At 34.1% G+C, this 15,275-nt stretch overlaps 2 protein-coding genes across 2 annotated transcripts in view; one reads left to right on the forward strand and one right to left on the reverse strand.

Annotated features, from left to right (window-relative positions):
* The window catches only part of LOC143530154 (uncharacterized), a 140,760-nt gene that overhangs the window by 102,290 nt on the left and 23,195 nt on the right, over window positions 1-15,275 (reverse strand). The window lies entirely within an intron of this gene.
* Window positions 1,350-3,759, forward strand: LOC143530152 (transcription factor MYB106-like). Its single transcript, XM_077025767.1, has 3 exons — window positions 1,350-1,911; window positions 2,234-2,363; window positions 2,810-3,759. The coding sequence occupies exons 1-3, from the start codon at window positions 1,782-1,784 to the stop codon at window positions 3,468-3,470; spliced, it is 921 nt and encodes a 306-aa protein (XP_076881882.1). The 5' UTR covers window positions 1,350-1,781; the 3' UTR covers window positions 3,471-3,759.

Here is a 15,275-nt window from a genome sequence, read left to right on the forward strand (position 1 = left end):
ATTAATATTGGTTCCAAGTATTAATTTTTATGGGGTCCTTACAAAATTTAATATACCGCCTCTAAATAATTTTCAAAAAACATTGGTGTCCCGGGACTCCGATGGATGCTATGTGGGTCCGCCCCTGCTTATACTGTGAGAGAAAAAGTTTCATAAGTTACCCTTTTGTAACTTATTAACTTAATGAAAAGTTATAAGAAAGTAAAATAAGAAATCCCAAACACCCCCTAAGTATACAGATTTAGTGAAAAGTATATATTTTAAACGCCATTACACACTAACAAGTATTAACAATAGGTTATACAAAATTAAGTCATACAGAATGTTATCATACATCAAAGATTTGAACAGAAATCTTTTAACTGAACTTTAATTGCATGAAAGAATGCAAAACTTATTTCAATAAACAGAAATTACAACCCATTGTTGTAACTTGTTTGTTTATTTTTAATTAACACGTTTGTTCGATGGTGTCATGTAGGCATGGACACTTATGCTTTTAACTCAAGATAGTGATGTTTTAAAATGCACACCTACTTGTTCAAATTTCCATAAAAGTAGCCGACCGCAATTCCCACCTATGAAATTTATTTTTATTATTTTTCTTCTAACAACTAATCTGTCTCATTTATTAATAAACGTGATTAAGTTAAACTATAACCTATAACATTTTAATTAAAAACATACACTTTTATCAACAGATTAAGGTAGTGATTATGAATTTATTTTTATCAAATGAATCTTATCTCAAGATAAATTATATACAAATAAATTTGTTGTACTTAGAAGAATGCATTGTTAAAAGCAACATTATTTAAAGTGTTAAAATTATTTAAAGTGTTAAAAGCAACTTCTCTATGAAACTTGGTTGTATTTAGAAGAATGCATTGTTAAAAACAACTTTTATAACTTGATTACCATTCTATAATATTCTCTTTTTTAAATGGGCAATTTCATAAAATAGTAACCAAGTTTTAAAAATGTTTTAATTATGTCACTTAACTTTAAAAAATGTATCAATTAACTCACTCAACTTTCATATTATATTAAATTAAATGATTCCAATTAACTCATTCAACTTTCATATTTCACTTCTTGAGTCAATATGTAATGCTAAATCGAAGAGAAAATACACACACATACAATTAGAGAATAAATACACCGATTATAGGATTGGCAATGCTGAGAATGATAAGTAATTATAGTATGAATTATGAAATAATCAACAACTTTGCTTCCAAAAATATGTTTCGTACGAGAGCCTCGCGATTCCTGTAAATATGTAAATATATTACGATTAGCGTCATAATATTGTTGAATTATATGTGTGTGTTAAGGGCCCATTTTTTACTCGCGCATGACACCCGAATCCGGTCTCAAGCTGCATGAATTGATGCAATGAGAATCTAATCTATAGACACTATGTAATGCCCAACCACCATGGGAGGAAATGCCCCATCCAATCCACAAAAGAACATAACACACCAAGAAGATCCCATTAATTAGCCACGTAAGCAAACATGTTGTTTGAACAATAAATTCTCTCTGAGATGTTGGGTATCTACGAATTTATGCATATTGCTAGTCATTACACCATGAAAACAATAGTACGTAACATGTCTGATTTCCTTAGTTAATGACCCGTGTTCTTTTGTCTAACCCCAACCCCAAGCTCATATTCATCTTAATGTTACTTCCATTATATATTCTCACTTCCCTATTAGCTAGCTCATATCCAACCCCACTTTCCATCATACTTGCAAGTTTATATAGAACTAATTATGGGAAGATCACCAAGTTTCGAGAAGGGATTGAAGAAAGGTCCTTGGACGATGGAGGAAGATCGAAAACTCGTGGCATACATAGAAGAACATGGTCATGGAAGTTGGCGTGCATTGCCCGCCAAGGCTGGTAAGCAATCACACCTAACCATCGGCCGGGGAACAAAAGTTTCGGGGGCACAAACATTTTTATACATATTACATACATATGTTTTTGGTGTTAAAAATAAGGTTATTTGAAATAGTTTATGAAATAATTACATGCTCAGAATGATTTTTGTTTATAATAAACCGGTTGATTAAAGTTTTATCCATGTACGCTAGCGAATAAAAAATTTTCGTTAAGACGTACGAGCCTTTTTATTTTGGCTCAGCCGAGGTATTTAAATTCTCGGTAACGGCCATGTTGTTAAATATAACATCCGACCTCTCATGTCAACCAATACATGTAGGGTTACAAAGGTGCGGAAAGAGTTGTAGACTGAGATGGACAAACTATCTTAGACCCGATATTAAAAGAGGAAAGTTTAGTTTGCAAGAAGAGCAAACCATCATCCAACTCCATGCACTTCTTGGAAATAGGTAATCCATTTGCTTCAAGTTTTAACTACATTTCAAGAAACATATACTGATTATTTTTAAAATAGGTAGCATGAAATATGCATAGACATTTGTTTGTTAAATATTACATAATACTGTTGTTTAATTTCTAAAAGTGAATATATATTCTGTCCTATTTCCTCTCTTTGTTGTCTTTTTTATCTAAAAATAGAATGTCTTAAAGAATCACTGAACCAGGGGGGAGTGGTCACACTGAAAACGATAGAATTGGAATCATCAAACAAAATGTATATCTTTGTAAATAAATAAATAAATAAATAAATATATATATGTGTGTGTGTGTGAGAGAGAGAGAGAGCATTTAAGCTTATTATTGGTTAACTAACGGGACATGTTAATATTCTGGTAATCAACGGGATCAAGTAAATCAATATACTTACGTACACAAGTGTTTACATGAACTACAGGTGGTCAGCTATTGCAACTCATCTACCCAAGAGAACAGACAATCAGATCAAGAACTACTGGAACACACATCTTAAAAAACGATTAACCAAAATGGGTATCGACCCAATCACCCACAAGTCAAGAACCGCGGTCAATACCACCTTGAGTCATATGACACAATGGGAGAATGCTCGTCTCGAAGCCGAGGCTAGGCTGGTTTGTGGGCCTAGGGTTGCTTCCAACTTTTACCAACGATTCCATTACGGTTCAGCCCCTCTTGTCAACAAATCATCAGTGTCTCGACCGTTATGCCTTGATGTGCTCAAAGCATGGCAAGGTATTACTTTGAGTAAGCAAACTGATTTAAGTAGACTTGAGAATTTTAACAAGCAAACCCTAGCTGTTAAATCATCAGCTCTCACAGATACGCAAACAGAAAACCATACAAACGGTTTAAAAATATCGAATGGTTCGGTTAACAATGATCTTGAAAGCCCTAAAGATGAAAGGGTCCAAAACACACTTGATTTAGCGAGTGACATGATATACCAAGACGACTATTTGATGGAGGCTTTTACAAACCATTTGGTTAATGATGGTGATTATGAAGACGGTAACAACTACTGGAGTAACATTCTTGATAAATTAGGGAATAATTCGTCGTTTTCGTCTATTTTCTAAACACGATATCGATCAATAAAAAAAGACTAGTCTTAAAACAATGAATTGGGTGGATATATATTTCACCTAATTTAATGTGTGTCCTTAACTGAATTTAATAGCTAATAAACATTTAATGTTACTCAGTGATATATTGCTATACATATTCATTACAGTATGTATGCCTTGATTGCCTTCTAATTCGTTATTGAATCAAACAATATATTATATTTTAACTTAGCATCACCAAAAGGACATTTGGTTGGTATGAGTATCCCTTCGCCACAATGGTGAGTATTTGAATTTTTAATGTGTTCAAACTTAATTATGATTTTAAACACTGCCCCTGAGGCGCCATAGAAGGGTTTTTTTTCTTTTTTTCTTTTTTTTTTTGCGTTGGCCGTTTTGGTGAAGGTGTCACCCCTTTTTTTTTGCATTGATTGTTTTAGGTCCCATTCTTGTTCAAAGTTGGCCTTTGGTAATACATTGGTGTTCAAAGTTGGTTTTCATGTGTGGTGTTCCAAATCACCATGGTGATTGGGGAAGCTAGATTGTTGTTGTGGTTCTTATTTTATTATTATTATTATTATTAGAACATTAATAATGTTAGACTTCTACAAACAAACAGTCATATCAACATCACATTAAATTCTAAAGTTTTTTAAAAAAAAACACACACTTTCTTTTATAACGCCAAATCTTCATAACCTGCATTAAAAATTTATTAAAATTGTGTGTGTGTGTGAGAGAGAGAGAGAACGGGATAGGGGGAGCTCACTCTTCGCATCCGCGCTGTAGTCTGCAGCCATAGACCCTCATCCATGGACTTTGATCCACAACGCTACAGTCCGCATCTACCTCGTCCGCTGCACCATGGATCTAGACCTCAGGAACCGGATGGGTTATGGGTGTTCATAATATCATTTCTCAAATCATCAATATTGTAACCAGCGACATCATGATTGATGACTACTTCACCTGTGACTTTAATATATTTTTAATAGTATATATACTGAAAATAGTATGATATCCTAATTGCAACGAACTAATGAAGCATGTTATAAGGTTACATGTAGTGGAGGGGCTACAAAATGAGGCGTTTTGCACCATGTAGCGCCCAGTCAGCAAATGATGGGTTTTTGTTTTTGAGGTGTAATAGTGTTGTAGCTATATATATATATATATATATATATATATATATATATATATATCACACACATATGATATTAATAAACACACACACATAAACAGGCGAGTAATTCTCCCCCCCCCCCCCTTCTCGCCCCAAAATTTGCCCAGGGGGCAGTGTTCATGCCTCTTAGGCCTTGTCGCCCCGTAATTATCGCCTAGTACACATACCCTAAGTGGTAAAGTTCCCATGCATATATATTAGCTAGGTACTTTTAGTTTTTAAAATTAAATTTCAGGCTATGTAATCTTAACGGGTTTCAAAATAAATGTCATGTTGAGCTAACGATATATCATCTGTGGATTTCAACTTCAAACACAAACAACATACAATCCATCATATGATGACTCATTAGTATTATTAATAGCTTGTTCAAAGATCTCGCGACTAGAAACTTAGTTAGAAAACCTCAATCGAAATTAGATTGTATAAATTTCAATCCGAATCAAGTTGGCTCGTATAATTTCATGAGCAGAGATGAGTTCCCTCAAGTGAATTTAGCATTTAAGAAGACTCATTTTATATAAAATGGAAATACTATTTGTCTTTTTATTGTTAAAATATTAATTTTTATTTATATGTATCTGAAGAGGTAGGTCTCAGCAGAGCCCAGTTGGACCCGCAGGACTCACCTTGAAGAGAGACGTCTGCGCAAAAACCAACTGGATCCGCAGGACCCACCATGCTCAGAGACGTGACGTCCTTACGCGCAGTACGCAAGCTGTTCCCGCAGGAAATGCCTCCCAATGGTGAAGTACTCCGCCTGTTCCCGCAGCTGCGGATACAAGCCATCAGGGAAGGCCACCCGCACAGCAAGGCTACACGCACAAGGCACTTAGCTCTCAATAATTCAGTAGTCACCTGAAGAAATGAGCAAAGCCGGGAACAATCCCGCACAAAGGCGGGAGGGGGAACACTCCCGCCCAAATAAGCCAGTCCGTACGATACTGGAGGATCTTTTGTACTGTACCTGACGAGGTATGGGCAAAAGATCTGACCAGAGATACGACAGCTCATTGACAACAGTATGGCGAGCAGCATGCTCTTGTACTGTATGTCACTATTAGCCGCTGCCTACTCACCAACTCCTGTCATACCACGTGCATAGCCGGCATTTGGTGGAAAAGGAATAGTACACAGCAGGCCTGGTCACTGTCAGCCGCTGCCTACCCACCAACTACCAGCATGGCACGTGCGTAGGCCACAGTTGGTAGAACAGGAATACTATTCAGCCGGCTATACCTTCTTGGAAACCTACCTTCGGCTATAAATACCCCAAATGGTATGATCATCTAATCTTATCATATCTTATCTTGTATCTTACATATTATACATGATATCTGCTCTAGCAATCTCTTAATATACACTTATATTCAAGAGCAATCTAGTCTGATTCTCACGCCGGAGGGTGGTCACAAGGAGGTACCCCCCCCCCCCTTCTCAGTGACGAGCACACGGTGTCTGTTTTGCAGGTTATCAGAAGAACCATCTTTGCCGGGTCTAACCCCTCGTGGGAAACACCTATTCAACCCCCAGATTATCCGTAATCTGCCCGGGGTCGATTAGTGTTTCTTCAGTATCCATATTTGAAAAAAAGGAAAAATACAAAACTATCAAAACTTCTACACAAACTGGCAAGAGCTTTATCTGTGTCGTGCTCGAGTACTTTAAGTTAAGCTTGCATGTTAAGAGGTTTTTATTCTGCCTTATAAGCTGGTGACTCGTTTTATATACATTCAAGCCTGAGTATGAGCTATTTAACCATGAGTATGAATTGAAGTTGAATCGGCTCGCTCTTCATACAACCATAATTAATATACTTATCTCTCTCTCTCTCTCTCTCTCTCTACATATATATATATATACACACACTATATTATTAAACATTTTAGTTTAGAAGGGCATGTTAAGAATATTTTTTTTCAAGAGTTTTATAATCTATTATTCATATGATACAATATAATCAGGGCCGTCTCTTGGGTAAGCTAAATGAGGCAGTGACTTTAGGCCTCCAGATTTATAAGACCTCCATCTTAAATAAGAGAGATGTATTATGAGATTTTAAAAGTATAATTCTTTTAGAATTAATAACTCAATAATGAGCCACAAGTTAAGGATGATTGCTTCATATTCATTATCGCAGCATATCATCCATATTCAATAATTCTTGTATACTCTAGCGCTATACGCCACTACTAGAAAAAGAGATGTTTTTCTACAACCGAATTGTAGGAAATTTGTTGGAAAAATTCAGTTTCTAACAATTTTCTAACAAAAAATTTGTTGGAAAAACACATGCTTGAAAATCATTTTCCAACAACTTTTCTTACAAAATTGCTATAAAAACATGTGGTTGTAAACTTCCTACAACTTTCCTACAAAAACTATTCATAATGCTTATTAGATAATATTGTAGCAAAGTTTGAGCTTATTTTGTTGTTGGAAATCTGTTGGAATTACTTGTTGTAGGAAATTTGTAAAAAGTTTTTGTGAGAAAATGACTTGTTTTCTAGTAGTGCGCATAAAGAAAAGAAAATATAAAGGCCTCAACATTTAGTTGGTTTTAGGCCTACGAGGACGTTGAGCCGGCCCTGAATATAATGCATTTATTTTAAATAATTACACTTTTTAAATGGATAAAATGGTCTTTTAGTCACTAGCTAGCTCTACATTCGATTCAATCCATATTAATAAGTTATAATAGATCATACATGTATTAGTAAGCATATTACATTAGAGAATAATTTATTTTTGTTTTAATTTATTTTTTTAAACTTTTAAACATTTCAAGCAGTATTATTATCATGGTCGAGTCACTACTATTTAAGTCACGAAATCGTAAGGGCCCTCTTCATATCTTAATCCATATTTACTGATATAAATTTTATTATGCACAATAATAATAATGGACTTGCACAGGTTAGATTAGATCCAGCATATCCTATCATATATTTGAAGAACTATCACTTATTTAGAATTTTTTTTTTTAATAAGTATTGTTAATGTCCTTTTTTTTTAATTGGATTTGCTTCTTAAATTCATAAATATTTACTAGGGTTTCGTTTCCGATTTTTTTTTTTTTTTTAAAAAAAAAACAACTTGCGCACATAAAATCCCGATATAACACCCATGGGCAACCTACTTTTACAATATTATAGAACAATATTTTATAATGTTTGAATACCTTAGTTAATTTGCTGAACAAAATGGTCCACGAGCATTTAATATGTGGTCTTGTAATTTGTTTTATGTAGTTTCTTTCTTAGTATCCAACCCCCAGCGTACGTACGGTTGGTTCTAGCTATCGACATTTATTTGTGTTATTTCATTTTTAAACAATAACTATTGATTACAATTGTCTTTGTGACAATTATGGTTGCATGTATCTCTGACCCAAACATGATAGAGAACTTGTCTCTTGTGTTAATCCAGTATGGGTATCAAAAGTTATTGCAACGAACTAATTTCCTTTTTTTTCTAATTTCTTTTTTTGTAATTATTTTTTTTAACTGCTAATTTTTTTCACCTTTCACCAATCACCTCATAAGTGAGATTAAAACCCAAGCAATTTGGTTATAAGACATATATTTTTTATGTGAAAAGATCCAATACACTAATGTATTAACGTACATTACGTACGCGAATCCAAACATCTCGGAATCGTCAATACATATCCAATCAATCATTTGTTCACTGAAAAAACAGTTTTGGATGGTTAATCGATCAATTTTTCATTTTTTTCACGAAGACCTTTTTTGAGCGTTTGTTAAGCGTTTGCTGAGCGTTTAAGTTTTGTGAGCGTTTTAGGTTTTTGCCCTTGTTTTTTGCCTTTGAGCGTCTCGCATACCTACCGTACGTTAAGCATTAGCGTACAGTAACTACACCTACTTTTTATAATTAATAATACGTCTTTAAGTGACTATAAACCGATAATCCTAATGACGCGATTATAATTGAAGAAAAGAGTTTAGAACTCAAATACAATATTTATTTAAGTTTTTTAAAATATATGGTTTTTAGATTATCGTATTTAGTATTCTTTTGCATTAAGTTTGAATATTAGGGTTTTGCATAATTTAGTATTTTAGTATGTTTTCTACTTAAATATCTCTAGTTAACATATTAGTTATTTTGATTGGATTTGAATACCAGCCCATATAAATAGAGTTAACCAATATCAATAACAAAGCTGTAATATTTGTGCGCCATGTAGGCACATACATGATACAAAGTTGTTCTAAAATTGTGAGACAAATTAAAACTAATAAAAAAAACTGTTATTAATTTTTCATACACGACCAATAATCGATTTGTTTAATTCAGTTACTGAAAAAGACAGGCCGGTTCATTCAGTTAACCACCGGATTTGGACATCAACAGATTTCAATTAATAAATTTTGTTACATAATGGTCGATAAAACTTCCGTTCTTAAGTTATTAACGACACGCATAAGAACAAGTATATAGTTGAAAATGATTCTTTGGTTGCATATCTCATAGTTGCAAATTATGATTTAGTTGGTTAGGTAATGTTCATTGTTCAAAGTTCAAACAATCTCACAATTATTGCTACTGCATGTGGTGGATTGGATCATGGCTGGCATGAGTGTGACAAATTGCATGGAATTTTGGGTAGAAATACATATCTAAATTTGGTAAAATTGCTAGCATTGAACATATTCCAATTTCACTTAATCTAGATATAGCAATTTCATTGAATGGCCTCGTTGGTGATTTGACACAATTGTGATGTGTTTCACTGATTTTTAAGAATGGTTTTAACCAATAAATAAGATTTTATAATTTAATAGATGAATAATGAACTTCTCTAGTTATCCTATGTACAGTCATATGAGAGAAATTTTTGTAATATAGTGGAGAAAAGAGACAAGAAAGAAAATTTAATGATAAAAGTAAATATATCTATGCATATCTAAGAGGTTAATGTTCTACCATGTTAATATTTTAATATATTTTTTAGTGGTTGTGAGTGAATAAAAAAGAAAATTTAATGATAAAAGTATAAAAGAATATTTATTTAATTAAAAATGAGGGAGTAAAAAATCATGATTTTTAGTGTAATGTTAAATTTGATTCACAGAAGAGATGTGAATGCTCTAGTGTTTATAAATTCGAACTGCTAACTAACACCAAGATGACGACCAAAAATATACTATGGGTGTTTATTATCCATCGAAATAGAAGCACGTTAGCCAATTTGAATATATAACATTTGGTTTGTTAGCCAATTTGAATATATAACATTTGGTTTTAACAGTTTCAGTTTGAAACTTAAAAAGGTTCTTTGATATTTATTATTAATTTTTTTATTTTTATTTTAGGAATATAAATTATGTTAATATGACATATTTATGAACAATGCTTGTTGGTTCCAAATCATATATATGTGTTAGTTGATTTTGTTTTATTTTTCTATTATTATTTTGAAAGTCCTGTTTATTAAATGATTTAATTTCAACAAACTAATATGAATCATTTTCTTAATACACTTGTGTAATGAAATAATTTCACACTAATCAAATTTTAATGTTTTGAAAGTGAGAGTATATAGAGGTGCATAAAAAACCCGAATCCGGAACCGGACCCGAAAAAAATCCGGAACCGATTTTTTTAAAACCCGAGTTTTTAATACCCGAACCCGAGCCCGACCCTACCCGTAGGGTACGGATTGGGTATGACTTTCAATGTTGAAACCCGAACCCGTACCCGATCTAAACCCGATAATACCCGAAACCCGGTTCTATGTATACCCGAAACCCGGTTTAAACTATACCTGAAACCCGGTTCTATTTATACCCGAAACCCGGGTTTTTTGCATACCCGAACAAGATTTTTTGTATGCTAGGATATTCGTGTTTGTGCACATGTTTTTGTTTGGCTGTCATAGATCTATAGTCATTCTCCAACGGATCTTTTTTGGAGCACGTATATGATATAAATACTTGTTTAGAGCAACACATTATGATATACCAAACAACAACTGAAAACACATAAAATATATGTTTTTTATATAATTGTTTAGTTGTTTATGTATGTTTAAATGAACTTTGAAGTTTGTATGCAAAAAAATGGAGTTAGGATAAAAAAATGAAGCAGACCCGTTAATAGAAGAAAACTGTAGAAAATGAGTTTTTTTAAATACCCGGAAAATAGGGTATTCAAAACCCATAAAACGGGTTTTTTTCAATACCCGAAAATAGGGTCTTTAAATACCCGGGTATTGAAGACCCGGTTCAATACCCTACCCGAACCCGGTACACAGGGGATGGTTTTTCAAGCCAATACCCGACCCGAACCCGAACCCGACCCGATTATTGTTAATACCCGATTTTTCAATACCCGGTCATATCTGAACCCGGTTCTATACCCGAACCCAGTTTTTCATAATACCCGATTTGTGCACCTCTAAGAGTATATAAAATAAGACAAAATAATAAAAAATAGTTGCTTATGCCTTATTGGGCCATTGGCCGTGTTTGTGGCAGACTGGTTTATTCAAAATGCTCATGACGGATGTTGGCCCATTTTGTGTTTAGGAGGCTTATGCTTATTGGTCTACAAAAGTTGAACAAAAATCCCAAACTAAATGAGCCCAAACTATTAATTTTTTTTGCTAAATTAAGAATATTGATTATGGATGGGTGCTGGACTATTGGTTGACAACGAAAGATTTTAGTTAGGTTTTGCGAGGTTGTTAATTCAGACCCTGTCATCCAAACTATTAATTATAAAAACCTATCAAACAGTCATCCAAATCTCTAACTATATCTTAATCACAAACAATTATTTTTGTTGTTTTGTCTCGGTTTTTTACACTCGTAATTTAATTGATGAATAGTAACTCGCTAAATATAAGGAGGGTCACTATTGTATCTATCAAATTACTCTTTATTATATAAATTTAAATGTAGGGATGTTTAAGTTGTTTCTTCTATTCTTTTTCTCTAAATTTATAGAAAAACTGGTTTAAATACTCTTCAATGTGTGCGTTCTGAAATCTATAATAAATAAAAATTTGATGAAAGTAATTCAGGTTTCCGGTCAATCCGAAAAACCCGAGCTATAAATTATTTGTTTAAAAAAATGAGATACATAATAATATTATTAGGTATGTATACCATCTACAAAACACTCGACACATTCCACTTGTTTCTGTTCCACCTGTTACGGGTGATCGACTCTTTATTGTTCATATTTGTCTTTTCTTTTCTATTTAGGGCTAATAACAACCGTAATCAAATAATATGTTGCTTTAATGGGTTATGTTTATTTATTATCAGGTTATTTACGTACCAAGTAAAGAAAAATACGTGGCTTTAGTTTTCGCGCTGGACGTTTCTTTACATTTTTATTCGAAACCCGATTAACCCAACTCGAAAAAACCCGAACCCCGAAAAAACCGTGAGAGATATGGGTTGGGTTTCAGGCCTAAAATTAAAACTTTGAAACCCGAAAAACCCAAAACCCGAAGTACACCTCTGTAAACACACAAAGCATTGTTCTTTTCTTCACTTTCTATTTCTTTTTTTTTCTTAGACTGTGTGTAGTCAAAAACTCTTCACATATGAGCATTGTGCAACACGTGTCATCCCAATCAATAATGAAAAGTTTTGCAAAAATGGTGTAGTGATAAAATGCCTCAAAACTCTCCGGCAATCATTAGACAAATATTATTTTTTTAATTTTTTTCTAATTTTTTAACATAAGTAAAAGAAATAAATGTGAGACAAAAAATTTGATTGACTAAAAGAGACGAAGAGAGGCATTTGTGGATAACTTTTCATGCCAAAACTTACCTCATAACTTAGAGGGGGCAGTGTTCATAGAGTTTTAAGAGAATTTTGAGGTGAGAAACATCTCCAGTACAGATGGTTTTAGATACCCAAAACCCGATTAACCTAACTCAAAAAAACCGTGAGAGATTTTAGCTTGGTTTCAGGTTCAAAATTAAAACTTTAAAACCCGAAAACCCAACCTAAGAAAACCAAAACCCAAAAAACATAAAAAAAAACTTTGTGAATATTTTATTTCCACCTACAAGGCGGTTTCATAATACCTTCTTCCTCACTCCAACAATAATAAAACCCTAAACCACCGCCGTCACCACCACCACCAGTAACTACTGCCATGTCATCCAAATCCGATGAACCCCAAAACCCATCATCCGACAACCTTAAACCCCACGAACCCAACGACCCATATCAAGAAAATAAGAATCAAACACAACAACAAGAAGATGAAGAAGAAGAATGTGGGTTTTGTTTGTTTATGAAAGGTGGTGGGTGTAAAGAAATGTTTATTAACTGGGAAAAGTGTATTGAAGAAGGTGAAAAGAATAAGGAAGATATAGTGGACAAGTGTTTTAATGTTACTTCTGTTTTGAAGAAGTGTATGGAGGCGAATTCTGATTATTATGGGCCTGTTTTGCTGGCTGAGAAGGCGGCCGAGCAGGAGGCGATTAATCAGTTGAATAAGGAGAAGGACGCTGCTGCGTCGTCTGGTTCTGGGGTGCAGAAAGACGCCGCAGCAGCCTCTCGTTCCAAAGACGCCGCAACAGCGTCCAGTCCAGCCAGTCCAGCTTCTGGTGATAGTAAGGACGCTGTTGTGGCGTCTGATTCCAAAGACGCTGCAGCAATCTCTGGTTCTGGTTCTGCTGCAGCGTCTTCTTCTGGATAGGAGAAAGAGGCCGCAACGAGTTATTGAGTCGTGAGGATATGATGAGTTAAGAGAAAATTTTGGAGGTGATTTAGAGGAAAGAATGTTGATTAATGAAATGATAATTGTTGAGATTTTGAAATAAGGTAGTTGAAATTGAGGATGTGCATCTAATTATATGGTTGTTTGATTGATTGATTGATGATGCTAAACAAAGATGTTATTGGTTTTAAAGTTATGTGATCTCTTGTGTAAGGAAGCCGAGCTCAGGAGAGCTCGGGCTCAGCTTGTTAGCATTTTCTTCATGCTTGGGCTCGGCTCGTAAGTCGTTTCTTCGAGCTCAAGCCCTGCTCGCGCTCGGCTTGTTTATTATTTATTAATTAATTTATATACATTTTAGTTATTTTTATGTATTTTGAGAAAAACCTTAAACTAGCTGGCTCGAACTCGTGTAGTATCTTAAAGGAGTCAAAGGTCGGTTGTTCAGTGTAAATTCATACATCAAAGTTCCTACAAGGCTCGAGCTAGAACTTGATAACTAAATGAGTTTTATTTGAGGGTTAGGCTTGAAAAAGTTCGGCTCATTTCAGGCTTTTTTATCGATATGAGCTCGAGTAGCCCACGAGCAACTCGGCTCATTTTCACCGTTTTGTTCTCTCGTATGTTTTTACATCTAGACCTATTTATTAGTTAAATCTTTCATAATTCATGTATCTCTTTGTTTTTACTTTTGTTTTTACTTGTAAACTTGCTCTTTGAGAGCAGTTTGCTGTTTTTTATGCTGCATCATATGAAAGCATTCATATTATCATGCAATGTGTGTTATTGCTTTCAGTTTTGTTTGTTGTAATTTAAAACAGGCTAGGTGTCATTCGTGTAATTATATGGTCACCCCATAATGCTTCCAAACTGGTTCATCTTCTGAACCACCAAACCGGGCCCAAGCCTAAGGTTTCAATCGGTTTCAAAGTTTCGGTTTGGGTTGTCTGGTCGGGTCGGTTAACTGGTTTTTATGTGCACCTCTAAACTACTTGAACCGAAACAAACATGAAACATGATTTAAGAAATTCAGTTTCCATATTGCTCGATAAAGGAAAATATTTGCTTTCTTAACGAATTGAAAGATCGTCTTATAACCTCAGCTCTTGTCATATGCTAGTATTAAGAAACTTCATGAGCAAGATCTTTTGTTTTTTCTGAAAAGCATGAGGTTGTTAGTTGTTGCTACAACATGTATTAACCATAGTAGTCAAAGGCGCCCAGGCGCAAACATACCGCCTTGCATCCATTGAGAAAGGCTCACCCTTTGTGTTTGTGCTAGAGGCGTTCACAAAACATAAACGAACAAAAATAACTAAAAGTTCAATTACTGAAAGTGACCTGTTTGATTTCAGTTCGATTTTGTATAACTAGAAACCAAACTGAAAAACCAGTTTTTGATCATTTATAAGAAATTAATAAATAATGTAGCCTAAACCTTCTAGATTCAAATGTATACTAATCGATTAAATTATTAATCATCATAAGATCATGATTGTAAAAATCGTGTCTTGGCCAAGTACTCCCCGACTATGGTTTCAACCCAAATTAATTATTTTGGACCGTTTGTTTTTCAATCCAAAATTTTAAACTCAAATGATAAAACCAAATAAAACCGAACTCATAATAAAAACTCGAGATCTTGGGTCCGATCGGACTGCTGTTCACGAGCCGAGCCAAAACGAGCGATGGCTTGCTCGTTGCTTGGCTCGTTTACAACTGAACTGAACCGAACGACTGAAATTCGAATCGAGCGAAAACCGAAACGAGCCAAAATCGAATCAAGCATTTTTCGATCGAACATCGAGCGATTTCGAGCAATATTTATTTCTTTTTCACTTTAAAATTTTCAATAAGAAACAAAATTTAATGGTTGTAAATAATATATTTTATAAATAAATTAGTAGTTTTTAGACAAACGT

Source organism: Bidens hawaiensis, unplaced genomic scaffold (assembly GCF_021521415.1).
Source record: "Bidens hawaiensis isolate Kalapana, Puna unplaced genomic scaffold, B.hawaiensis_p1.1 tig00008858_1, whole genome shotgun sequence".
Lineage (NCBI taxonomy): Eukaryota > Viridiplantae > Streptophyta > Magnoliopsida > Asterales > Asteraceae > Bidens > Bidens hawaiensis.